At 48.1% G+C, this 26,475-nt stretch overlaps 2 protein-coding genes and 1 long non-coding RNA gene across 3 annotated transcripts in view; 1 reads left to right on the top strand and 2 right to left on the bottom strand.

Moving 5' to 3' along the window:
* The first annotated feature begins 209 nt into the window (after positions 1-209).
* LOC309538054 (nonsense-mediated mRNA decay factor SMG8-like) lies at positions 210-6,572 on the top strand. Its single transcript, XM_082233296.1, has 4 exons — positions 210-2,185; positions 2,819-2,964; positions 3,984-4,850; positions 6,080-6,572. Exons 1-4 carry the CDS (start codon positions 295-297, stop codon positions 6,275-6,277), a joined length of 3,102 nt encoding a protein of 1,033 aa, XP_082089422.1. The 5' UTR covers positions 210-294; the 3' UTR covers positions 6,278-6,572.
* On the bottom strand, positions 6,573-7,464 carry LOC309538055. The gene is made up of 2 exons (XR_014222093.1): positions 7,284-7,464; positions 6,573-6,662 (listed from the first exon to the last, which is right to left on the bottom strand). It is a non-coding gene; the product is annotated as an uncharacterized lncRNA (long non-coding RNA).
* A 16,037-nt stretch (positions 7,465-23,501) lies between these two features.
* PTPN11 (protein tyrosine phosphatase non-receptor type 11) overlaps positions 23,502-26,475 on the bottom strand; it is a 28,625-nt gene continuing 25,651 nt past the window's right edge. The window contains exons 15-16 of the mRNA XM_082230110.1: positions 25,415-25,518; positions 23,502-24,263 (exon numbers count right to left, since the gene is read on the bottom strand). Of these exons, the coding sequence (XP_082086236.1) occupies positions 25,446-25,518 (73 nt within the window). The 3' untranslated portion in view covers positions 23,502-24,263; positions 25,415-25,445. The remainder of the gene's footprint in view (positions 24,264-25,414; positions 25,519-26,475) is intronic.

Raw genomic sequence — 26,475 nt, 5'->3', positions numbered from 1 at the left:
GTGCAACCTGACAAAACGAAGGGGTGGAGTGTGGAAACAACAGGGGAAATCTCGCCTTCCGACGCTGGGAGTATCCCGCTTCACTTTTTCCCATCTCCACGTTCGCAGAAGGCCTTTTCTTTCTAGCCGCGGCGGCTTATTGGCTGGTGCTTCGACACATATCGCGCTCTTTTTCCTCCCCGCGCCTGCGCAGTTTCTTCCTTCGTGCTTCCCGGGCTTCGGACGGCGGCTGCTCCCGGGGGGCGACAAAACAGCCCTGCGGGGAGGCTCGCAGTGCCGTTGCAAAAGGCGAGGATGGTGGGCGCGACGGCGGTGCAAGGCCCCGTGGGCTTGCATGAGTTGCTGCTGGCTGGAGCGGAGCGGGGAAGCAGCAGCAGCAGCGCTGGCATTGCTGCCGCCACCCCCGCCGCCGGCACTGCAGCCGCTGCTCCTGCTCCTGCTGCCGCTGCCGCCCCCGCTGCTCCTGCCACCAGCAGCAGCAGCGTCGCCCCCGGGGTAGTTACCCCGGGGGAGGAAGAGGAGGTCTGCGTGGTGGGGATCTTCGGGAAGACCGCCTTGCAGCTCAGCTCGGAGAAGGCGGCCTTGGTGAACACGGTGTGCGACAGGCAAGTCTTCCCCCTCTTCCAGCGCGGCGGCGAGGCCAGATCTTCCGCTGTAGGAACTGATAGTGGAGGAGGGGAAGGTGGTGGCGGCGGCGGCGCAGACCCAGGAACCGTTTCCCCCTCGGCTTCTTCCTCCTCTTCCGCAGCCTCCTCTTCCCAGGGCGACTACAACCTCCTGGAAGCCTATTACAGCCAGGATTGCAAGGTGCTCTACCTGGTCCTCACGTCCATCTGCGACAGTCACCAGCTTCTGCAAGCCTGCAAGGACCTGGATGCCATAGGGGACGCCCGAGGGCCTGGCAGCTTGGGGGCTCACCTCCTGGCCCCGGGCGGCTCCCAGCTGCCCCACGCCGAGGCCCACGAGTTCTGGAAGCACCAGGAGAAGCTCCACTGTCTCAGCCTCCTCTACGTCTTCTCCGTCTGCCACATCCTGCTCATGGTCCACCCCACCTGCTCCTTCGACATCACCTACGACCGGGTCTTCCGAGCCTTGGACGGCTTGCGGCAGAAGGTGCTGCCGTCTCTGAAGGCCGCTATCAAGGACTGCCCTGTTGGCAAGGACTGGAAGCTCAACTGCAGGCCTTGCCCGCCCCGCCTCCTCTTCCTCTTCCAGCTCAACGGAGCCCTGAAGGTGGAGCCCGCGCCCGGCAGGGGGCAGGAGTTCTGTGGGCACCTGGAGAAGCCCCCCGCAAAGAAGCACTCTCCCAAGCGGCGGCTCCAGCATGCCTTAGAGGACCAGATCTACCGCATCTTCCGCAAGAGCCGGGTCTTGGCCAACCAGAGCATCAACTGCCTCTTCACCGTCCCGGCCAACCAGGCCTTTGTTTACATCGTGGCCGGCGGGGCGCAAGAGGGCGACGACCCCATTGCTGTCTTGCTGGACCAGCTGCGGAGCAACTGCACCACCCGGGAGGCGGAGGCCTCGCTGGCGCCTGCCTTGGCTGGGCCTCGGAGGTACCAGGCCATGCGGCACGGGAGACAGCAGCTGTCTTTCCACGTGGAGAGCAGCAGCAGCAGTTCCAGCTCCTCGGGGCAGCTGGTGGACTGCACCTTGAAGGAGTTCCTCTTCCAGCACGTGGAGCTGGTCCTGGGCAAGAAGGGCTTTGACGACAGTGTAGGGAGGAACCCACAGCCTTCCCACTTTGAGCTGCCCACCTACCAGAAGTGGGTGGCCACAGCCCTGAAGCTGTACGAAGTGGCCATTGAAGGCAAGGACAGCGACCCATCTTCGGCCATTGGGGAGCTGACCTCTAAAATCATGGGGAGCATCAAGGTTCTGGAAGGCTACCTGGACATTGACAGCAAGTTCTCAGAGAACCGCTGCCAGAAGGCCCTCCCCATGGCCCACAGTGCCTACCAGTCCAACCTGCCCCACAACTATACCATGACTATCCACAAGAACCAGCTGGCCCAGGCCTTGCGGGTCTACAGCCAGCACGCCCGGGGACCAGCCTTTCACAAGTACGCCCTGCAGCTGCACGAAGACTGCTACAAGTTCTGGAGCAACGGGCACCAGCTGTGTGAGGAGAGGAGCTTGACCGACCAGCATTGTGTGCATAAATTTCACTTGCTTCCGAAATCGGGTAAGTTCAGGTCACTCAGGGTTTAGAAGCTCATGGTCTGGACTGTCTTCCTTCCTCCACTCCCAATTTTCTATTTGTTTGCATATGCATCTCACTTAATATACACTCACACAAGTTTGGAATGGGCTCTGCCAGATCGCACTAGGCAGGAAGGCAGAGTCTTTTTGCTAATCTTTTAGGTTTCTAGCCCTCATTGTCCTTCACAATATTGTTCAATCATTTCCTGCTACATGTTCAACTTCCAGAGTGGGGGATCCCTAACTGAAAGGTGAAACTTTCAGCATGTCACATCTTTCTATATACACATATATGGATGGCTAGATAGACACACACACACACACACACACACTGAGGCTTAGGGGTCTTTAATCTGTCCTATCTGCATTAGAAGCAAGTACAAAATATTCAGTATAATGACAAGCACCCTTTTGAATAAAATCTGTGGCAACAAATGTTTTCCGGGATAAAAAGGGCTTGCATCACTTCCAAAATACATGGTTTTTTTGGACTGCAAAAAAGTGGGGTTATGATTCTCAAGTTTCTGGATTCTGTGTTGTTCAAAGCTTTTAAAGAAGCAAAGAAGTCAAAGGAACCAACTGATGGAAGTTTTCCTTCTGTGGCTCTCTTTTTTAGGGGAGAAACCTGAACCAGACAGGAACCCCCCTGTCCTGTACCATAGCAGCCGAGCTCGCTCCACTGGCACCTGCAACTGTGGGAGGAAACAAGCACCCCGGGACGACCCATTCGACATCAAAGCAGCAAATTACGATTTCTATCAGGTAATTATTTGTCACCTTCCTCTTGCCGATACAGTTGTTAGATAGATGGGTAAACTAACAGCTGAAGACTTGTCATTGTGTGGGCCTTTTCATCCCTCTTTAGAGCCACACTCCTCCTGGGGTAATCTGTCAGGGGCTGCCTTCTGCAGCTGGAATCTGGGCCGCAAGTGGGCAGCTTCCTGCCTTTCTCTGTTCCTTCTGCCGGCCCACCCCTGTGCTTTTCCTGCTTCCCTCTTCGTCTCCCCCCAGCAAGTTGCAAGGAAAGGGTTAGATTGCTCTTGCCCAAAGCTTTAAGCCGATTGCTTACAGAGGGCTTTTGTACTTAGGCCAGAGGCAGTAGATTTCCCACCCCTTTTTGAACTAAAGAGTGGGGCCAGGTGCATCTTCCCTTTGCTGCCCAGGAGGGAGAGGGGCACAACCTCCCAGCAGCCTTTGGATACCCAGCTTCCAGGCCTTGGGCTTTTACACAGCATGTTCCTGGAGGCATCTCTATATCGCAAGGGTGGCGAGCCTGTGGCCCCAGGTCCAGGTGTGGCTCTCTGTGTCCCTCTGTTTGGCCCTCAGGACTCTCCCCGAGTCACCCCTGTCCCTTGGGCCACATTCCCATTAGTTGTTTTTGCCTGGCTTGAACGCATTGTTGGGCTGGGACAATTGTTATTATAATTGGGGCAGTTCACAGAATAAAATACAAGATAAAACACCAGTAAATAATTAAACCGACAACCAAAGCCTGGTTGAAGGGGAACAATGACCCTTGCTCACCTAGAAGGATGGAGGGGTGTGTGTCTGTGTGCAGGTTTGGCTGCCTTATGCATGACTGGGCTATGGCCTGTGTTACAAAGATAGGAATCTCATCCATTGCTCTAGCTGCTTTTGCATCTGTTTTGCATCCACCACTGTTATGCAGCCCCGCAGAAGGTTACCTACAAGGAAACACAACCCTCAAGCTGAACAATGTTCCTCACCCGGCTCTAGGTTGCAAACCTTCTCATTTCTACCCCTTTCTTTTGCTTTCCTAGCTGCTGGAAGAGAAATGCTGTGGGAAACTGGACCACATCAGCTTCCCCATCTTCCAGCCAAGCACTGCAGAACCAGCACCGGCAAAGAATGAGACGTCGCCCAGCCCTCCAGAGGGCGAAGCCGAAAAGCTGAAGGAGAAGGAGCCGCAGACTCAGGGGGAGAGCACCAGCCTGAGCTTAGCGCTCAGTCTGGGTCAGTCCACAGACAGCCTGGGGACCTACCCAGTCAACCCTCAGGGCGGAGGGAACAACACAGAATCTCACGGGCAGGCAGCTGACTCCAAAGGAGAGAAGAGGCCCAGTTTGGTTGACCGCCAAGCCTCGACGGTTGAGTATCTGCCAGGGATGCTCCACTCCAATTGCCCCAAGGGCCTCCTGCCCAAGTTTTCCAGCTGGTCGCTAGTAAAACTCGGCCCTGCCAAGGCTTACAACTTCCACACCGGCTTAGACCAGCAGGGTTTCATCCTGGGAACGAATTACCTAATGCCTTGGGACATTGTCATCCGGACACGGACAGAAGAGGAGGGGGAGCTGGACACGAATTCCTGGCCGGCTCCTAACAAGGCTGTCCCCGGGAAAAGGAGCGCAGTCGTCATGGGCAGAGGGAGGCGGCGGGATGACGTGGCCCGGGCCTTTGTGGGGTTCGAATACGAGGATGCCCGCGGCCGGAGGTTCATGTGTTCGGGCCCCGAGAAGGTCATGAAGGTGATGGGAGGGGGGCCCAAAGAATCGGCTCTCAACTCCGACATGCCCCTGTACATCCTGTCGTCCAACCCGGGGCGGGGGCTGAAGCCGCACTATGCTCAGCTGATGAGACTCTTTGTTGTGGTGCCTGATGCTCCACTGCAGATAGTACTGACGCCACAGGTGAGAAGATTATAGAAAAGCTGGAGTGTATTGTGCTGAGGCCCTACTTTTGGGTTTCTGGCATATGTTAGAACAGGATGCTGGACTAAATGGGCCATTGGCTGCTCTTAGCACACATGGCAGGGTCTGGTTCTATAGGTCAGGGGAAGGCTGTGCAGTATAATAAGTCTTCACAAGATAACCACAGCAACTGACGTATCAGTATTTCAACATGTGTTTTAGTGAATGTTCTTAGAACATGAATAGTAGTAATCCATAGCAGCAGCAGAATGCTAGGCCTGTACTAAATGTCTTTCTTAGATTTACATCCTACCTTTCCAAGGCTTGTGGTCAAAGTTCCCCTGCAGTTTTTATCTTTGCACAAAGTCGGTTTGGCTAAGAGGGGGTGACTGGCCCAGGGAGTAGGGCAGTTCTTTTGAAGCGGAGGGCAGATCAAATAGCTTTGTGAATTTTGCCTGTTTGGAGGCACTGATAGTCTTGCCATTTCAGTATCACACATTGTGGCTGGGTTTGGGAAACTTCAGGTCCTGAAGTGGACCTAAGACCTCCAGCTCTCGCTCTCTCTGTAGCCTTTGGGGTTCTCTCTCCAGGCCCCACACCCTTTGCAGTGCTTTTGCCTGACTGGAATGTGTCCTGGGAGAGTGGCAATACCTCTTGTTTGCCTGGATAGAGTGGGCTTATGTAGAAGCCCCTGACTTTTGCATGGCTAGAGTGTAGCCTGAGAGTCACATCCATAGATCACTCACTTTTGCCTGTGACCCCACCCACGACTCACATGTGGCCCCTCAGAAGGTTCCCCACGAATGAATGTGGCCCTTGGGGTGGAAATGCTTCCTTGCCCCTGGTTTATGTCATGTGACCTTTATTTGTATTCAGGGTGTCTTTAGACCACTACCCTTGATCTTAGCCACAAGGCTGAGAAGTGGATAGCTTTAAAAGAGGACTGGGCAAATTCATGAAGGATAAGGCTATCAATGAATGGCTACAAGCCATGATGGCTATGCTCTGCCTCTACAGTTGGAGCAAGTAGTATGCTTCTGAATACCAGTAGTGCAAAACCACAGGAGGGGAGAGTTGCTCCTGTGCTTGAATCCTGGTTTCCCATAGGTATCTGGGTAGCTATGAGCCATTGGCCTGATCCAGTAGGCTTTTCTTATGAGAGACTTGTCATTTTGCTACAGCTACCTGCCTGGAGATTTTGTTTATGTTTGTTTCTCTTTCATTCCTAGGTTCAGCCAGGGCCACCTCCTTGCCCTGTCTTTTACCCTGAGAAACAAGAGATAAGACTTCCTTCTGATGGACTGTGGGTTCTTCGGTTTCCTTATGCCTATGTGACGGAACGTGGACCGTCCTTCCCTCCAAAGGAAAACCAGCAACTGATGAGTTACAAGGTGCTTCGAGGAATATTAAAAGCTGTGATACAATAGGACTTCCTTGACCACACAAGTTGAATTGGCTTTGGAATTTAGTATTTTCTTTCCCTCCCCCCAATCTAAATGATGGATTTTGATTACCAACAGCTGGAATTCACACAGCATCACGGCTTTGGTTTTATTGCACTTAAAAAGTCCTGGTGTTGAAACCATATGTATGTGCCAAGTCCTATCAGAGACACTGGATTGGTGGGGTATATTAATGCAGGAGCCAAATTAAGTTCTAGTTTGTAAAGGTCTGTGGATCAAGATGAAGAAAGGAAAAATAAAACATAAGACCTGCTCTTAAGTCATTACTGTTTTATATTGTATTCAAGTGACTGCGACAACATATTGAAGTATATCCTGACTCTGCTGGCTGGGGCTGATGGAGTTTGCTCTTAGTAGGATGGGGATACAAAGAGATGATATGAAAAATCAGCTAAAATGTGCTGCATTAAAAGGACGTTCTGGATGCTATTTATTATTATTATTACTATTTAATGTTTATATCCCACTCTTTTACCAATAAATACTCAGAGCCGCTTTAAAAAAAGTGGGACACAATGATGTGATAAAGAACAAATAAAGCACTTTAAAAAGGATTAGAAGCAACCAACCATAAAAGGCAGCAGTTAAAAACAGCAGCAGAACTAGATGGTAAATGCCTATTTGCATAATTTCTGTTCCTTTCCGGAAAATGTCAGGGCCAGGCAAGTCACCACAGGGAGGGCAATTCAAAGCATTGGCACCACTACTGAAAAGGCCCTGTCTCTTGTGTTTAGTCACTTTGATCATTCATGCAGGGAGCGGGGCCTCCAAAATAGATCTTAAAATGTGGGCAGCTTTATATAAGAATCCTTGTGGGTAATAATTGGATCTAGCACAAGTCTAGAATTATATTCTCCAGTCATCAGGTGCCCCTAGTAATTCTGGTCACCTCCCTTTGGACCAACTGAAGTTTCCAAATCCTCTATCCAGTTTCCTGGGAATAAATGCCACTGAATTCAATGAAACTTACTTCCGAGTAGACAGCCAAAGGATTGTACTGAAGTGTGGATGTCATGTCCATCTTCTATAAAAGGTGATTCAATCAAAGCTGCTAAAAGGCAATCTTGGCTGAAGCTGGTAAAACATACATCTGGCAGCTAATTGTCTCCTGCTTGACAAAAGGGGAAGGGGTGAGAAGGAAAAACACAGACCATTAGTATATGGGATGTGTTATGTACTGAAGTTCTCACCCTGGGCCAGCAGGGGGATACTGTTTTCACTCAGGTCCATATATGCAAATAAGGAATTGAAAGTGGCATTCAGTGATTGGATAGTTACAGAAAGTTGTTACTGTTGCCTTGTAGTGGAGCTCTATATAAGCAGGTTGGCTGAACCCTTCAGTTCAGTTCTGTTCTGGGCCTGTGAATAAACAAGAGCTGTCGTCTGATATGCTCACCCACAACTTAACAGGATGAACTCAAACCCTCTTCTGTAACTCTAAGCTAAAGCCTGCCTTCAGGGATGCAACTGCGAACTGAATGTGAGTAAACTTCTTACTACTTTTAAAAGAGGACTATTGTGTCTTTATTCTTTTGGGGGGGGGAGTCAAAGTGGTCTCACCAGGAATAATAAAATTTAAGAGATTCTAATCTGCAACTAGCTTTCTGCTGTGTAAAGAGGGGAATGTACTCTGCTGTATGAATAAACTTTCTAGCGTGAGTGAGGAAGGATACTATCTAACCAATATATCCTCTCCTGCTACCCACAGCATTCCCACACCCCATTCATTGGAGGACAGCCCGTCCTGAGCCCCCTAAACTGGGCGGCCACCAAAGCTGGAGAAATATTCAGCTAGCTGCCGCCCTATCTGTTTTATTTTTGGGGGGTCTGGGAAAGAGGTGCCATTTTCTTCTTTTTCACCAGAGGGGGCAAAATGTCTTGGGTGAATCCTGCCTAGCAACCAGGCCGCAGTCTCCCCAGCTACCCCCCGAAACATTTTTTGTCTGCTGCAAATAAAATGCCATGCCTACATTTAAAATATTGGACTGATAAAATCAAAGAGCTAATCCAAGATAAGCCAAGCGAAAGAAAAGCACAAAAGCAAGGGCTGTGATTCTGAGATGTTTTAAAACGACTTAGATATTGGGCTTTAATTGTTGTTAACTTGCCCTGAGACCTTAGGGGGGTGGGTAATTGATAAATAATAGAAATAATAATTGGAAACCACTTCTGTAACACAAATGGAATAAACAAGCTTTTAAACCAAAAGCCATAACAATTTGGTTTTTTAAAAAATGGATACAGAGGCTTTCTTTTTTGCAGAATTGTGGGGAAATTTTGCAGAAAAACCAGAGGGAAGTGGGAAGATGTGTCAAAACCACCTGCCAGAGGCCTGAGCTACCAGTTATTGGAACCTGTTATAAGAAAAACTGCTCTGGGGTATTCCAGAGCCCGTATAGAGTCCTTAAGTGGGTTCCCTATTGGTAGGATGAAATAACAGGCCAACCAGAGTATATTGAGAAGCAAAGCGGCTAGTAAGCATGATCTTTATTATATTGTTGCAACAGGGTCCTCACTCACCACATGCAGGAGGGAAGAAAACCCTGAACAATGGTGTGCAAGCCCTTATATAGACTTTTGAAATTGCCCACCCTGTAGCCCAAGACCTCCCCAAAAAAGCATCATACATACATCACAGAAGGAGGCGGTCTGGCCATTTTTTTGTGATGGTTAATACTTTAGTTCCTGAGTCCAGGTCACAGGCTCACCCAATTCATACACAAACACATACAACATATACTGCGAGAAGCCAAGTTACAGGGAACCAGGCAGAGGGCCTTCTTGGTAGTGGCACCCACCCTGTGGAACGCCCTCCAATCAGATGTCAAAGAAACAAACAACTACCTGACGTTTAGAAGACATCTGAAGGCAGCCCTGTTTAGGGAAGTTTTTAATGACTGATGTTTTAATGTACTTTTAATCTTTTGCTGGAAGCCGCCCAGAGTGGCCTTACCAGCACCATGCTCCAACCGACCAGTGGCGTAGCATGGGTTGTCAGCACCCGGGGCAAGGCAAGTAATTTGCGCCCCCTAACCCATGGATTTTAGCAGGGGGCAGAGAGCTGCAAGTACGAGCGCGCCCCCCCATGTTGCGGCCGGTGCGGCCGGCCCCCCCTGCACCCCCCACACTACGCCACTGCAACCGACCAGGAGAGATGTCTGTTTCTAATTCCATCATCCCATTTCCCTGAGCGCTCATTTTGTCTTCTCCTTTACTAACCTTGCTAGTAAAAACAGCCGCACACACCAGCATGTGGTTGCTTGAGAGCAGGGCGGGGGGTGGCGGGTGCCGGAGAGAAAGCTCAGGTAAGTGTTTTGTGTGCATGTTTGAAATTGCTACAGCATTTAATTGGTTTTCTTAATTGCCGCTTTCCTGCCTGCCTGCTGGGAGTTAATGTACAATGAAACTGGCTTCTGCTCCTCACTGACGGACGGGAGAGATTTTACGCACGCTGTATTCTTTGCAGCAACCAGCCTCTTCTAAATGCAAGTTCTCTGAGCCGCGCTCTGCTCACTCTGCCTTGCAGACAAAGCATGGTGTGTTGCTAAATATACCCCACCTTCCCTTTCTCGGTTAAAAAACAACAACACAAATAAAAACGGTTGTTATGAAATTGGTTGGAAGCTACAGACCATAGCTGTCAAGTTACAGATTTGAAAATAAGGGATCAGCTGCCCAAATAAGGGATTTGGCTTAGTTTATAGAGAAATCCGGCACTGATGGAGCCATGCTGCTTTTGCTGCGACTGACTGTGTTTTGCAGGGGATTGGACTACATGATCCTAAGGGTCTACAACTCCGACCAAAGAAGAGTGGCAGACAAAACTGATGAACGACATCGAGATGGCAAAGCTTACAGGCAGAATTAGAAAGCAGGAAGAGGACCTCTTTAATAAAGAATGGGAAAGTTTATAATTTATTTGAAAAGCTATTGTAAAGAGTTACATGCATTGGTAGGATTGACAGAAAACTTGTAGTAAAAGATTGAACTTTAGATGGACAAATGATTTATAAAAATAGTGTTATGAAAGGGATGCAGAGGGGGAAATCACTACATTAAGATGCTGCACTGGTTGGAGGGGATGCTAAGCAGCACGTCGGGGCTGCCGTCGTCCTGGCGCGAGGAGTTCCATCGGCCCTTCCCCGCCCGAGAGGGAGGGAGGGAGACTCTTGCCCATGCTACCTGCAAGCCCGGTATGAGGTGGTTGCAGTGCCGCGGCGGCCACTGAAGCACCGCCCTTCTGTGTCCTCCCCATCCCTTCCTCTTCCTCCTTCCTCAGGCTGCCGCCTCTGGCAGTGCGGCGGAAGTCTCACAAGAGAGGGGCTGCCTGCCCACTGGCCGCTACCCGTCTCCTCCCTTTCCTCCCCCGAGGGGGAAAAGGGAGAGACAGTGACGCAGCAGCTCGTGCTCTCTCTCTCTCTCAATCTCTCTCTTTTGAGGCGGAGGACCCCGAGCCGCTGCTTCCCTCCTGAGCCGGGCGAGCATGAAACCCAAGAAATTTAAGGGACATCATCAATAAGCGACAGCAGCGGGACACGGCACTGGGATAAGCGACTGTCCCGCCAAATAAGGGACGCTTGACAGCTATGCTACAGACAGATTTTTTAAAAAAAGGACTTTGTCATGCAGCACGTAGTTAAAACTATGGAACTCATAGTGAGGCCCACCACCAACTTGAACAGCTTCAAGGGAGGACTGGATGAACACACGGAGGAAGAGAAAGCTATTTGGATGTTGTCATGGATGCTTTAGCTGAGATTCCTGCATTGCAGGGGGTTGGACTAGATGACCCTGGGTGTCCCTTCCAACTCTACAGTTCTATGATACCACTAGCCACCATGGTTACGTTCCACCTCCACCGTTGCTCTTGTGTTCAGGTCCTGTTTTTGAGCTTCCCTTTGGAGCATCTTTGGCCCCCTCATGAGAAGACTCCCTGGAAAAGACCCTGATGCTGGGCACAAGGAGAAGGGGAAGACAGAGGACGAGATGGTTGGACAGTGTTCTCAAAGCTACCAGCATGAGTTTGACCAAACTATGGGAGGCAGTGGAAGACAGGAGTGCCTGGTGTGCTCTGGTTCAGGGGGTCACGAAGAGTTGGACACAACTAAATGACGAAACAACAACAATTGGAGCATCTTGTTGGTCAGGCTCATCTTATGTTCTTACTTTTGATATAAGTAAAAAAGAAACCTGCTCCTTTTTCCTTTATGGGGTATCCAAGAGCCCGTATAGAGTCCTTTTGTAGGTTCTCTGTCGGTAGGAGAAAATAACAGAGGCCAACCAGAGAATATTGAGACGCAAAGCAGCTAGTAAGCCTGATCTTTATTAACTGTTGCAACAAGGTGCTCCCTCACCCACAGGAAAGGAGGACCCAGAACAAAGGTGTGCAAGCCCCTATATAGACTTTTGGAATTGCCCACCCTCAAACTCCAGACCACCCCCAATACATCATACATACATCACAGGGGGTGGTCTAAAACAGAATCCTGTGTGTGTTGTTTATCTCTTGTCTGGCAAGTTACCTGATTGCATTATCTGGGTTTTGGCCACTCTTTTGTTATTATAACTACTTAATTCCTGAATCTAGGTCACAGGTCACACCCTGCTCATATCTTGAATGTGCCCTTAAGACAAGATTTGTGAGGAAAGAGACAATGGGGAGAAATATTTGAGGTCAGTTTGTTCAGGACCTAATCTGTGGCATAGCTGTCAACTTTCAGATTTGAAAATAAGGGATCATCAGCCTCACCTGTCCCAGGGACAGTCTACGGATATCTAACAATCTGGGATAGCAGCGGGAAACGGCACTGGAATAAGGGAATTTCCCGCAAAAAAAAGGGAAGTTTGACAGCTGTGATCTGTAGGGTTTCAGACATGTGGTTTATATATACAATTATGAACATTTGATTTTTTTAATATATGACCTTAAAATTCTTATAACACTTTGCAGATAGGTCAGCAGGATGGTGGATCAAGGATTGTGGATGTGGATGAACAGAATATTTTTATTTTTTATTTAGCGGGAGGAGGCCCTGCAGACCTCTTGTTTGCAGCTGAAGTTTCAAGCCTCTTTCCCAAGGTCTAGAAAAAAATAACTGGTACCAAACCTACCAGGGACGCAGGTGGCGCTGTGGGTTAAGCCACAGAGCCTATTGGGCTTGCCGATCAGAAGGTCGGCGGTTCAAATCCCCGCGACGGGGTGAGCTCCTGTTGCTCGGTCCCTGCTCCTGCCAACGTAGCAGTTCGAAAGCACGTCAAGTGCAAGTAGATAAATAGGTACCACTCTGGCGGGAAGGTAAATGGAGTTTCTGTGCGCTACTCTGGTTCGCCAGAAGCGGCTTAGTCATGCTGGCCACATGACTCGGAACCTGTACGCCGGCTCCCTCGGCCAATAAAGTGAGATGAGCGCCGCAACCCCAGTCGGCCACGACTGGACCTAATGGTCAGGGGTCCCTTTACCTTTACCTTTACCAAACTTACCAGTGGTCTGGTCCTCTCTCCCTGCCACCCTGCATGTTCTCCCCCGCAGGGCTTTTGTAGGTACTTCATGGCCTCAGGGGCAGAGTCTTATGATGCAAAGTTGCATAAGTATTTGCATATGCTAATTAAGATGAGTTGTAACCAGAGTCTCCCCAGCACTGCACTTTGCAAAGGGCCCCAAAGCACCCTTTAAGGAAACTTCAAAAAAGGGGAGGAAGAGAAATGAGCAGGAGACCTAGGACACAAGCCCACCCCCTCCCTAACAGCACCCCCCCCCGCCTCACTCCTTTCCCCTGTCATTGCTTCCACACATGCAAGACTAGGTAAAGCAGTTTTGGGTTCGGTTTTCCTCTTCCATCCCTACTCCTTTCCCCTTGGCATTTTTTATAATAAAATTGTTTTAGATTGTAAGCCAGCAGGTGGGGACAGCCTTGTTTTCGATCACCTTGCTGGCTGAAAAGTGGGGCACAAACATCTCAAATAAATAAAGCAAACCAACCAACCACGTTTTGCGTTTATGGCATGTTTAAAAATCCCTTCGGGGGCGGGAGAGGTGTGTGTGCGCGCGCATTGCTTTCCCCAGAAAGCAATTTTGCAAGCTAGGGCCAAGGGTCTTGCTGGCAAATCTGCAAGCTGGTGCCGGCATCTGGCTCTGCAAAACGTCCTATTTGTTGTCACCCCTGCCGCAAGGTCTAATTTATCAGTGTTGGCTCTTCAAACAGAGAGGCATCAGTAAAAAGGGACTGGTCTGTGCCCCAAGGTGACATTTCAACAGGGGTCGGGGGCAGGATTCCAGAGGTGTAGCTGCAGTAAAGGCAATTCTAGGTATAATAATAATAATAATAATAATTTATATTTATACCCCGCCCCCTGGGTTTCCCCAACCACTCTGGGTGGCTTCCAACAAAACACTAAAATACAATAACCTATTAAACATTAAAAGCTTCCCTAAACAGGGCTGCCTTCAGATGTCTTCTAAAAGTCGGTAGTTATTTTTCTCTTTGACATCTGGTGGGAAGGCGTTCCACAGGGCGGGTGCCACTACCAAGAAGGCCCTCTGCCCGGTTCCCTGTAACCTCGCTTCTCGCAGCGAGGGAACTGCCAGAAGGCCCTCGGCACTGGACCTCAGTGTCTGGGCAGAACGATGGAGGTGGAGATGCCCCTTCAGGTATACTGGACCAAGGCTGTTTAGGGCTTTAAAGGTCAGCACCAACACTTTGAATTGTGCTCGGAAACGTACTGGGAGCCAGTGTAGGTCTTTCAAGACCGGTGTTATGTGGTCTCGGCAGCCGCTCCCAAGTCACCAGTCTAGCTGCCGCATTCTGGATTAATTGCAGTTTCCGGGTCACCTTCAAAGGTAGCCCCACATAGAGCGCATTGCAGTAGTCCAAGCAGGAGATAACCAGAGCATGCACCACTCTGGCGAGACAGTCTGTGGGCAGGTAGGGTCTCAGCCTGCGTACCAGATGGAGCTGGTAGACAGCTGCCCTGGACACAGAATTGGCCTGCGCCTCCATGGACAGCTGTGAGTCCAAAATGACTCCCAGGCTGCGCACCTGGTCCTTCAGGGGCACAGTTACCCCATTCAGGACCTGGGAGTCCTCCACACCCGCTCACCTCCTGTCCCCCAAGAACAGTACTTCTGTCTTGTCAGGATTCAACCTGATAGCAAGAGCCAGCATGGAGTTTTTCCTGGCCCCACTGAATTCACTCCATCAACCCCAGTCCCTGTGCAGTGCTCTTCCTGTCTTCCAGATAAATAGAAGTGTCAGTTCCAGGTTAAACAGGCCACATCAGAAGCGGGAGGACAACATTGCCATGGCAACCAAGGGACGTTTCTGCCACTGGTATTCACTGACGTTAAATGAAGGCATGAAATGCTTCTTCCAGCCATAAGCAACTATGCTTCTAACAAAAATAGCAGCTTGTTGTTGTTGTTTTGTCGCTTAGTCGTGTCCGACTCTTCGTGACCCCATGGACCAGAGCACGCCAGGCACTCCTGTCTTCCACTGCCTCCTGCAGTTTGCTCAAACTCATGCTGGTAGCTTCGAGAACACTGTCCCACCATCTCGTCCTCTGTCGTCCCCTTCTCCTTGTGCCCTCAATCTTTCCCAACATCAGGGTCTTTTCCAGGGAGTCTTCTCTTCTCATGAGGTGGCCAAATATTGGAGCCTCAGCACAATGGGTAAAAAAGCAAGTTTAAGGACTACAGGTAAGTCAAAACAAAAGAAAACCAGGAACCTGCTAGGTAGGTAAAAATATGTATTGTTATGAGTTTGGGGTGTGTGTCAGACCCTAAATTGTTGTATCCGGTAAGTATTAGAGTTAATTCAAGCCTCCTAAACCCCTGAATCTATCAAGGGTTAAAATAAAAGCCAGGCTAGCTTCCTCATGAGGGAATCGCCTGAAAGGTGAGCCATTCAGAAAACAAAGGGCAGGTGATGGTCCATTAAGAAAGCTAAGGAGAGGGGGCTCTGTGCCAGAGGGCAAATGAGTGGGGGCCCTCCTCAACTCACAGTTAGTTAGAAAAGAGTTTAAAGCACAGTTTTAGAGCTAGCTGTGGAAAAAACGGGGGGGGGGGGAGAAAGAGGGGGAAAGGTTGCAGGCTGGCAAAGGCGGCAAGCTGGAGAGTTGGTAAGAGCATGATGGTTTGAATCCAAGGCTGCGGTGATGGGAGAAACAGGACCCTTGGGGCATGTTGATGCCGTGAACCGTTCCATCGTAGGCTCAGGTTGTATAGATGCGTAAATAAGCCATATATCATAAAGACCCCTGAGTCTCCGCTGTGCCTCACTTCCAAGAGGAAACACAGACGTCTGGAACCTCTAGAATCTCACACCGCCCAGAAATTGGGGTGGCAGGCCCCCACAATCCAAGCGGCAAGAGACTCTTGGGGTCCCAGCACTAACTCAAGGCTGGGTTTCCCTGGAGGTCAATGGGGGCTGTGTTGTCTTTAGGATATATGGTTTTCTTTACACATATATACAAGCTGAACGTAGGATGGAGAGGCTCGCAGCATTAAGACCTCATCTGATTCCCTGGGAGTTCCAGGGAAACTCCCAAGTCACAGCTCTTGGGAGCGGCACATGGCAGACATATCTTTCTCCAGATATCAGCATCAGCCCAGCTGATGCAAACTACTCTCCCATACACAGCCCCTTTCCTCACCTATTGTTCTCCATCCTAGGATGAGGTGGCATCCCACCAGGCGAGGTGGGAAAAGGCCCACCCACTTGTCTCTAAGGCAACAGAGGTCACTCTTGGGATACGGCAAATGGCAGTACAATGGTACCTCAGGTTACAGACACTTCAGGTTACAGACTCCGCTAACCCAGAAATAGTACCTCGGGTTAAGAACTTTGCTTCAGGATGAGAAATCGTGCTCTGGCGGCGCAGCGGCAGCAGGAGGCCCCATTAGCTAAAGTGGTGCTTCAGGTTAAGTACAGTTTCAGGTTAAGAACGGACCTCCGGAATGAATTAAGTTCTTAACCAGAGGTACCACTGTACTTAACTGGCCAGGTGAAGGCCCATTAGCTTAATAAAGACACTGGTTTGTCTTGTTCAGCTGCCTCTTGTTCTAGGTTTTAAGCAGGACTGAAAGGGACCCATGGTTTCATCTAGACTGACCCCCGCCCAAGATAACCCTTGGGGTCTCTTCCAACTCTACAATTCTATTATTCTGGGAAATGAAACACCTCATCGAATTTCTTCACACTCTGTATAGATTTCATAAGCCATTTCTGCATTTTTGTCCAGCTCTAAAATGTCTCTTTTTTTTAAAGCTGAGGAAAAACGGAATCTTACAAGGTGTTCCGGACCTTAGCTTTTCATATTTCTGCCCCCACCCTTCAAAGCAAGTTCGTAGCCTTCAGGGCAATGCTTGGAGATGTGCGGGAAACTGTGGGGTCTAACATTCCCAGTCAAGCCCCGATGATGGAGTGAGTGTTGTGTTTTAATAAGAGGGTTTCTAGACAAAGTGGAGTTTGCACTTCCCAGGAATACTGGATTTCTTCCAGTTCAGTCTTGAGGGCTTGCTCATTCAAACCACCCGGTGGAACTTTGCAAGCCATTTAAAAAACGCCGCACCAGAACCGGTCCAAATACTGGGCAGGTGAGACATGTGTCACATTGTAGATGCTTCTTCTTAGTCAAGTTTCCAAATTGGAAGGAAGGGAAAACGAGGCCCACAGCTCTCTACAACTTCACCAACATTGTCAGTGTCCACGTTTCCTTGCCGTCATGCTCATTTTGTTATATCCTGTCAGGGAGCAAAAGATAAATCTGCCTCTTTCAGTAGAAAGCATAAAGGAGGTTGCCAAGTTTCTAATGCAATCGCTAGATGGAAGATCGGGTACTCATGCCAGACGGGCCGTTTCTCATTTCTGGCAGACAGTAAAACTGGCAAACAATGGTGAGGGCTATGTAAACCCTCAGCTTTAGCTAAAATAAAAATAAAAGTACAATTTGTAGGCTGAAGTCAGCCAAATTTGCTGATGTGGAACCAGCCGCAACCTAAGCCCCAGCCTTTTGTATGGTGTACTGCGAATTTATTCTGGTGTTGCAGTAAACAGAGAAGCAACTCTACTTCTGTGAAGGCCCATTCAGTCTCATGCACTGCTGAAGTATTTTCCTAGCCATGAAGGCTAGAAACTTTCATAGAAACTTGCTCTTTTCCTTTATGATGCTAGCAGGTATCCTCATTCTGTGGTGAGATTTCAGATTCCGCTGGACAGAAGCAGCCCTGTCTGTAGCTCTCAACTTTTGCTGTTTGAGGGATTGTTTCCATTCAGGGGGGAAAAACCAATATCACCCTCTCGGCTTTTGCTGTTTGAGGGATTGTTTCCATTCGGAAAAAACCCCGCAATATTACCCTGTACAAAAAGGACTTTTGGCCAACTATCTTTGGCCAAAGCCCCCACATTAAGTCAAAAATTGAAAGCGAAGACGAGGTTTATTATTAAAAATGGGCATTCGTTTATCTTTTGATTTCAAAAGAGTTTTTAAAAGATTCTAGTCCTCATGACTTAAAAGTGAACAAGTAGCCTGGAATAAACCATTTCTTACCTTTCCTCAATATAGCCTATCCCTCCTGCATTCAAGGGGTTTGAAACCAACCCCACCTCTTTTCTCTCACTCCATGACTACAGTGGTGCCCCGCAAGACGAATGCCTCGCAAGACGGAAAACTCGCTAGACGAAAGAGTTTTCCGTTTTGGAGGTGCTTCACAAAACGAATTTCCTATGGGCTTGCTTCGCAAGACGACAATGTCTTGCGAGTTCCTGCTGGTTTTTTCCCCTTTCCCCCCTTTTTCTAAGCCGCTAAGCCGCTTATCAGCTGATCCGATCAGCAGATAAGCCACTAAAAGCCGCTAATAGCGCTAATCCGTCAAAGGGCTTGCTTCACAAGACGAAAAAACCGCTAGACGAAGAGAATCACAGAACGGATTCTTTTCGTCTTGCGAGGCACCACTGTATTTACATTCCCAGCCCAAATGCACCAAATTCTCCATAAGAAGAAGAGTTGCATATGGGAGAAGTATTTCCATGTAAGAATTCATGTGAATGCACAAGCGCTGTCTAATTTATACCAACTGCATTATCGGGAGTTTTCACGCAGAATTCCCACAGACGCAAACTAACGCCACCCTGCACTAGCGATACAAAAGCATTCAAGAAACAGGTATAAGAAAATGGATTTTTTTTATTCCTATATATATTTTTTAAGTTCTGTTGTTTTACAAATAATGCTTTTACTCTGGATAATAAGCCTTGGAGCAATTGAAAACAAAAGCACAGCACAGCCAGCGACGCAGCCAGATTTCAACACCCATAAATACAGGCTGGGGACAGACAAGACAAATCAGTAAGTTTTCTACACGTGATCTTTTTTCTTCCTTTTGCCTTTTAATGTCACATGATTGCAAAAGGGTCTACAGGATACATGGGCACCGAAGGCAGTGAAGACGAGGGCTTTGAAACAGCGTGGGGGGCGAACCTGCAGGCTTGGCTGGGGACGGCCCAGGCCAAGCGCCTGGCTGTGAGCTGTGCCCCTTCTGGAGAGCAGAGCGCATCTGGAACATGTACACGATTCACATAAAACCTGTTGACGTATGCATTCCTTTTAAAGGAGAAGGCTGAGGTCCTTTTTCTCTCTCTTCCCTCCCCCCTCAATAAAATATTACATTTCATTTAATACTCTGGTACAATACTTCATACATTGCTGGAAGAGGGGGAAGAGAATAAGGAAGGGGGAAAGCTATTTTTCAACCTAGATGAATATAACAGAGATCTTCTCTCGTAGAGCCGTTAGCGTCGTATTTTTTTATATATATAAAAAAAGTCACAGGGTGTTCATAAATTAAAGAAAGAAGACAGGCATTAAGGATTAAAATTTGGAGGAAAAAAGAACAAAAACACAAGACAAAATTATGATATAAAGCCTCCACCCCATCCTAGTATCTGGGGCTGAGAAATACGTCAAATTGCTCAAAATTTCTAGGTTGCGAGTTTTCCAGCTCAGCTAGTTCCCAGTTATTTCATTTATCTTCTCCCCACATAACTTTATCAACAGAAGCTATCGTTTCTCACTACAGAATAACAAAGTAAAATCGTTTTAAACACGAAATTTAATGGGGGGCGGAATAAAACATTTCGTTGAGACTGACAGGGGCTTTCTTCTAAAGAGTCAGTGAAAAAATGGAAGCATGTTATCATCAAACATTCAGTAAGCAATGGCACACCGGCAAGGATCATCCTCAGAGGCCAGGGCTTCCCAAACTCTGAGGTAATACTTTTCTCTTAAATTAGAAAAAAGGAGACATTCTTCACTCACAAACTCCAAAAGCCTTAGAGTATGTGAAAGAATAAGTGTTATCTGCCCTTAGAAGAGCACCAGGCCCCTCGGTATGAGTCCCTGATCTGGAAGTGCTGCCAAACTCATGCAGAGACATGACAAAGAGCCTCCTCTGAGCATGGATAATTTTTTTCTGCCTTGGCAGCAACTGACTGATCCAATCACCCCTGCTGCAGACCTAGCAGATTTGCCAGCAGGTAACTAGCCTGTTACCGTACAGTCCTCAAGAGTCTGGGAATCACTGCCTCTGGAGGGGTCACTAAATTTCACTCGCATGGAGTCAAGGTCAGGAAAATTGGCCATGGAGAGTTCTGAGTGCTCTCCCCCAAATCAGGAGGAGGCGGGACCTGCGCCAGACCAGGGAAATGCAATTTTTCAGTGAAAATATTCCACGTCTCAGATTTTGCAACTTTCCACTTAAAGAAAAGACAGGGCAGACTTTTCAAAAGTCAAGACAATTCCAGAATTAAAGGACATTCCCTTGACCTCCAAAATATGTAAAAAAAAATCTTCCCCGACATTTAAAACTAAGTCATTAGAACCCTTGAAGCCTTTGGCTGTTTCAGAGATCAATTTAGGAAGGATCGTTTAAAATACATTCGATAACTGTTCTGATTCCTCCATGCGCCTTCCATTTGCAAGTCCACAAAAAATCGTCCAGAACTTCTAAGATACAATATCTATGCAGCCACCCCCTTACATCCTGCTACCTGTAGGTCCCATCCCTGGGAAAGGGGGTTGGGTGTCCCTATTGCTATGGAAGTTCATTTAAGTTTTGCTTCCGCAAAAGGGCACTCACAGCGAGGGTCTTTATATTTAAAAGACAGCTTTTTAAAGAAACAAACAAGAACTACAAGAACAGGTCTCCTTTTGGTTTTCAGCAAGGCCCAAAGATCTTATTCAAGTTCTCATCTCAGCACAATCATATTAGAGTTTGTTTGTTTTTCAAGTTTCAGCAATGACATTCTGTAATCACGTGCTCTGAGAAAAATAATAACCGCACATTCAACATGCCACGTTTCCTACTTAAACCAGGCAGGCGACCGAAATCCTAGTTGCAAGAATCACACAGTGGAGATCTTCTTGAACCGTATTCACTCAGGCTGGGGGAGGGGGGCAGATATAAAGATGGGGGGGGGAAACCATTGCATGTATTGATCCTCCTGCTTTAAAAGAAAAGACAAACGCTCTATGTCAAGATTATGACCACCTTGTCAAGAGCCCTATAGCATTTGTGTGCCTGATGGCATATTTTAGCCAGTGGTCTAATAGACATCTAGGGTGGGGTGGGAGAGAAGGGAAGGGAAGGGAAGGGAAGGGATCACAGAGCACTGCATTTTGGAAGGAGATGCCAGACCCGTCAAGTCTTAAGAAAGATAGGGTTGCATCAATGTTCCCTAGAGGCTCCATGCTCAAGGTGGAATTCTGTTCCTTTAAAACTCTCATTTGACAAGCCTTCCAAAACAACAACAATAATAGTGACTGTTTCAGGGAGCAAAAGGGACCGTTGGGAGAAGAGGGGGCAGCGTTCAATGACATCACCAGCACTCCACTCAGTTCTTTGCAGGTGGGAAGGAAGGAAGGAAGGAAGGAAGGAAGGAAGGAAGGAAGGAAGGATTCAGCATCGTTCTTCTGGAAAAAAATAAAATATGTCCACCAGAAGAAGCGCTGAGGATTCTGTGGAGTCCCTTCAGTCACCCCCCCCAAAAAAAACTGAACAAGGTTTCAGCCCCCTCGAAATTGAAGTCAAAGTTCTCAGGAGGCAACACGACGCATTAAAAAGGTGGCAAGCAACAAAGTTCAGGGCACTCTTTTTTTAAAAAGATATCCATCCTATGGGTACGCTTTCACCCATTCCCATTGAGAACCACCTATCAGAAGAAACCCGGGGTGCTGATGCAGGATGGAACTAGGCGCTTCCCAGGAAAGTGAGGTGGCAGCCAAAATTGGCGTCCCCGTGTCTAGTTCTCCCTTCATAACACGCAGCCAAACTGAACTGCGCCCTGGGGTCGCTACAGGTTTCCCTGCCAGGAATACCCAATTATTTATTTTTTGCCGAGCAAAGCACAGCCCACAGGGAAACTTAGCACTGCGACACCAGGAAACAGGTTGAGGTTTTTACTCCGTATGAGGAAGGGAAGGAGGACAACATGAAGCGAGGACCCCGCCTTTGGTCACTGCCCCAGGTCCATCGTAAGGCATGGCCCTGTCCCTTAGCTTGGGTAAGTGGGGTTCAGCTCCTGAAAATTGCTCTTGTCCAACTCTTACACCTCCAGGAGCTTCCTCCACCAGGACCAAATTCCTGGCCCCACCCCAGTACCATCTGCTTGTAGGGACAGATGGCACCATCTGTCCAATGTTGGGGGGCTCTGCCACACACCTTTCTCCCAAACTCTTGGCCACAACTACAACAAAGTCTTTGCTAATGCTAAGGTGAAATTTGAGGACAAGGCAGAAAGGGAGCTTCCTCTGTGGCCCGACTAGACTTAGGCGTAATATGCAAAACTTCAGGCATAGCTGGTTACAGGAGTTCCCAAATTTGAAGTCAGAAGATAGGGCAAAAAATGTGTTTTTATTTTATTTTATAAGGACAGTAAATGTTGAAGATTTCCACTCCTCCTGGCCTTCCATTCAATCAAGCTGAACTCGTAACGAGCATGGCTGTGTGCACACTGTGATACTGAACATGTGCTCCCAACCTCTTGGCCGCAACTACGACAGGGGAGAAGGATTCAACTTCAAGAGAAGCTTTCTTTTGAAACAAAACAAAACCAGACAGGTTTCTAGTCCTCAAGTGCACAGGCAACACAAGCTGAAATCTCAGAACCCCAGTGGGGGGCAGGGGAATCTAATAGCCCCATTACTCTCTCCATAATCAGCATGCCAGTAAAAATTGGGGATGGGGGGTGTAGTTAAAACTATGGAACCAATTATTAGAAGTCAGAGAAATTATGCAAGTTTGCTCCATTTACATCGTTTAGACTGCAGGATGCAGTTTGTCTGGGTGCACAACTTTTTAAAATCCTAATTGTATTTAAGAATGCTGTACGCACAGCCAAGGCAACAAGAGGCTGATTTTCCAACAGCGCTGCCTTAAAATTAGGTTTTTCCAGCACTGACCTAAGCAAGTTAGCTTCCCATGCAGCTTCAAAGGGAAAAGCAGCCCTTGGAGGACATCTCTGGCTTATGCTGCCAACCAAAGGCCTCCAGAAAAAGCCTCCCCACCTCACCCCACTGATCAGAACCTGCCACCCCCCCACCCCCAAACCCTGCAAAGGCTGGCCAAGGAAGGGTGCTGTGCTGCTTCCAGGATGGGCTACAGTTTCGACGGCCGCAAAAGGACCACTTAGAGAAGCTGAACGCCACTCCACCGACAGGAGAAAAAAACTACACCAGCTGGGGAGAGATGCTTTCGAAGCTGGGAGGCAGGAGGGGAAAGGCACTTTGAAATAAAAGGCAGAATGTTAACCACAGAACATCTACGCTTAACGGAATTCGCTGCTAAGACATTTTGGAACCCAGATCTTCCTCCGCCCTCACAAGGCAACGTGAAGCAAGAGCTCCCCTTTCACACGGCCGACGCAACATTCAGGGAAACGCAACTGCCAACGATCTGACCGCTTGCCCCTCTTTAAGGAGAGAGGGCGGAGAACGCAAGAAAAATCCCAGTGGGTCATTCCGGAGGTCAGTTTAGTTCAGTGTCCTGCTTTTAACACACCACCTGGGATGCTCACAGGCAGGGCAGTAAAGGAGATTGCTCCTCAGACGAGCCTCGGATAAAGAGGCTGGGCTGCTTACTCCAGAACGCCACCAACATTGTGACCACGGTATCAGAGTTTAGCTACCTCTCCCTTTCTCTCTCTCTCTCTTTCTCTCTCTTCCCCCCAAACACCCGAACCGAAACACTCAGAATTCAGCAGCAACCATCTTAACAGTTGCCCAGCAGGCTCTAAGAAACAAACGAGTTTTCTCTGGTGCAAACCATGCATCATTGGCAGTTCTAGAGAAGCAACGTCGTTTCCAAGAAAGACAGATACCATGAGGACTACAGTCTTGAACAAATTAACTGATCAACCTGCCCTGTTCCAGAACGGTCACTGGCTCCTCACCAGAAGCAGGGCCAAGAGTAAGGGGGGCAGAAGGGGAGGAACAAATGTCTAATTAGCACAACTGACACACACACACCTCCAACAACAAAAAAAGGATTAGTTTATCACCTGACATGCTACTTGATTTCTTTTTTAAGTATAAGAAACGGATTTTCCTTTAAAAAAAAATATATCTAATTGGAAACAGCTTTAAAACCTCAGCATCTAGGAGAGAGAGAGAGAGAAAAAAAATGTTCAAGTACAACAGAGTATTGGTCTGCACTGGAGGCAAAAGAACCGCAAGTTGAATGGAAACAAAACAAAATCGGGGACTGTAGAAATCAGACAATGTTGAGAAAAGGCATTAGGAGTTTCTCCGAAAGATAGTCTTAAGTTCCGCTTATTACTGAAGGGTTAAAAACACCATAAATAAGAGGCTCTATGCAGCTGTCAAAGTCCACTCCTCTTCATGGGACACTTCTCAAGTCACTTGGCTTCACTTTCTTAGAAAAGAAAATGGTATTTCAGTTCTGTAAAGGGAGAAAAGAAAAAAAGAGCCTTTAAACATATGCTCAGGCTCATCACACACAATAGGAGAGGAACTAGAAGTGGTTCCCAAGTGGCTGACTGGAGCTCAAGTTTGGGAGCCAGGAGGGCAAAACGGGGATGGAGTATTGGAGTGAGGCTGGACAGACCCAGGTTCAAATCTGCACAGCAACAAAGCATGCTGTGTCGTCTTGGACCAGTCTCTCTCGCCCTAACTTACCCCACCAAGTTGTTGTGAAGCTAGGAGATACTACCCTGAGAATAGGGAAGGTAGAATCGCACAAATGCTGGACTACCTCATGCTTCTCTCCATAATACACAGAGAGGGCGCTATAACAGGGGATTGGGGACTGCAACTCCCATACAGCTCTGACCACAGGTCGTGGATGATGGAAGTTATATTTCCAGCATCATCTAGGTGGCCACTCCTGTCCTAGAGCTGTCTGAGCTTTGCAGCTTTAAGGACTGCCACCCTAACCTATGGAGAACCTGCTTCATCTTGAGCCAGATCAATGGCCCACCTCATCATCAACATCATTATCATCATTTATTATTTAAACCCAGCCCATGTGGCTGGGCTTCCCCAGCCACTCTGGGCGGCTTCCAACCAAATATTAAAATACAGTAATACATCAAACATTAAAAGCTTCCCTAAACAGGGCTGCCTTCAGATGTCTTCTAAACGTTTGGTAGTTGCTGTTCTCTTTGACATCTGGTGGGAGGGCGTTCCACAGGGAGGGCGCCACTACCGAGAAGGCCCTCCGCCTGGTTCCCTGTAACCTGACTTCTCGCAGCAAGGGAACCACCAGAAGGCCCTTGGCGCTGGACCTCAGTGTCCGGGTAGAACGATGGAGGTGGAGACGCTCCTTCGGATATACTGGACCAAGGCCATTTAGGGCTTTAAAGGTCAGCACCAACACTTTGAATTGTGCTCGGAAACTAAAAACTAGCAACATGTCTTAAGGGTGCCAGCTGGAAGTCGTTCCCAGCCCTGCTCCCAAGATTCTTTCACTGGAGCACGTGAGAAGTGAATCTGGAAATGCAAGGATGTAGTTTGATTGCAGCCTGCACACACCTGATCCCCATTAATGTGCAACCCTCTGCTATGCCCCGCCACAACCCAAGTTGGACTTGCCTTCCTCACAAGGAACGCTGCTCATTTCATCTCATCTGAAGCTTTTCTGCTGCTGCATCAGACCAACGTTTTCATAGACTCTCATGGCATTGTCTTCCCTCATCCTGGAGGGAGAAGCAAAAGGGTTTTAAAATCCACTGGGAACAGAGAAGAAACACAAAGACAAGGTTGCCGCTGATGCTGTTTCCGTTTGTTTGTTTGCTGGATGGCTGGGTCACTCAGAACAGACTTCGCCAATCGGATCCTCTCTAAATGTTTTGGACCACATCCCCCATGAGCCATGCTGGCTGGCGCTGATGGGAATCATGGTGCAAAACATCTGGAAGGCTCCAGGCACAGAAGAAATGTGCTTTATGTGTCCTAAAGCAAGAAAAGCAGGATTTAAGCTCAGTAAAAAAACTACAAACTTTGCATTTATTTGTTTTTTTTAAAAAAAGCCTGCAGAGACACAGAAAATCTTTCTGTGATGAGACCATTTGTTTGCAAACTTTTCAAGGCACAGGTGTGGGTGGGTGGGTGTTTCCCTGCCCCTTTACATTATAGCTCCAAAAGGTTTGCTCTTCATACAGTGTAAGAGAAGCCTTGCCAAATCTTTCCATGTGGATAAAGCCACAGTGCCTAGGCATTTGGGTAACAAGGAAAGGCAGCCTCTTAATGGTGCACAAGGACAGGAATGAAGCAGGGGAGCCCACCTAATGCATTTTTGCATCCAGTGCAATCCTGGGCCTTCCTCCGCATGGATAAGCCCAGAGCAGTGGAAGATGAAGTCCTCCCAGTTGTGAAAACTGCAAATATACAGCCTTTGAGGTGTCAACACCTGAGGAAGACCTTGGAAACAGAATCTTACCTCAGAAGACCGGGAGAAGTTTATTCAATATTTGCAAAAACTAAGTGATAACCAGAATACATTTGTAAGTTTTAAGGAAGCTCTGTGATGTGAAAATCTAATAATAAGTATAAACAATGAAATTGAAGCTACCAGAATAAATAATAATAAGTAGGATTGTGTTAAAAGTTATAAAATGAAGGAATGCAGACAAATTGAGGGAAGTCAAAAAATG

This window comes from Podarcis vaucheri, assembly GCF_965113315.1.
Source record: "Podarcis vaucheri genome assembly, chromosome: 7".
Classification (NCBI taxonomy): domain Eukaryota; kingdom Metazoa; phylum Chordata; class Lepidosauria; order Squamata; family Lacertidae; genus Podarcis; species Podarcis vaucheri.
Note: the sequence above shows the minus strand (reverse complement) of the source record. Positions and strands in the feature narration are given on the sequence as shown.

What these genes read in the sequence shown, in the direction of transcription:
- LOC309538054 (XM_082233296.1), top strand. Translation starts at nt 295, where the DNA reads ATGGTGGGCGCGACGGCGGTGCAAGGCCCCGTGGGCTTGCATGAGTTG. An exon ending in TCACTTGCTTCCGAAATCGG is followed by an intron (nt 2,186 to 2,818) that starts GTAAGTTCAGGT and finishes TCTCTTTTTTAG; the next exon opens with GGGAGAAACCTGAACCAGAC. An exon ending in AGATAGTACTGACGCCACAG is followed by an intron (nt 4,851 to 6,079) that starts GTGAGAAGATTA and finishes TTTCATTCCTAG; the next exon opens with GTTCAGCCAGGGCCACCTCC.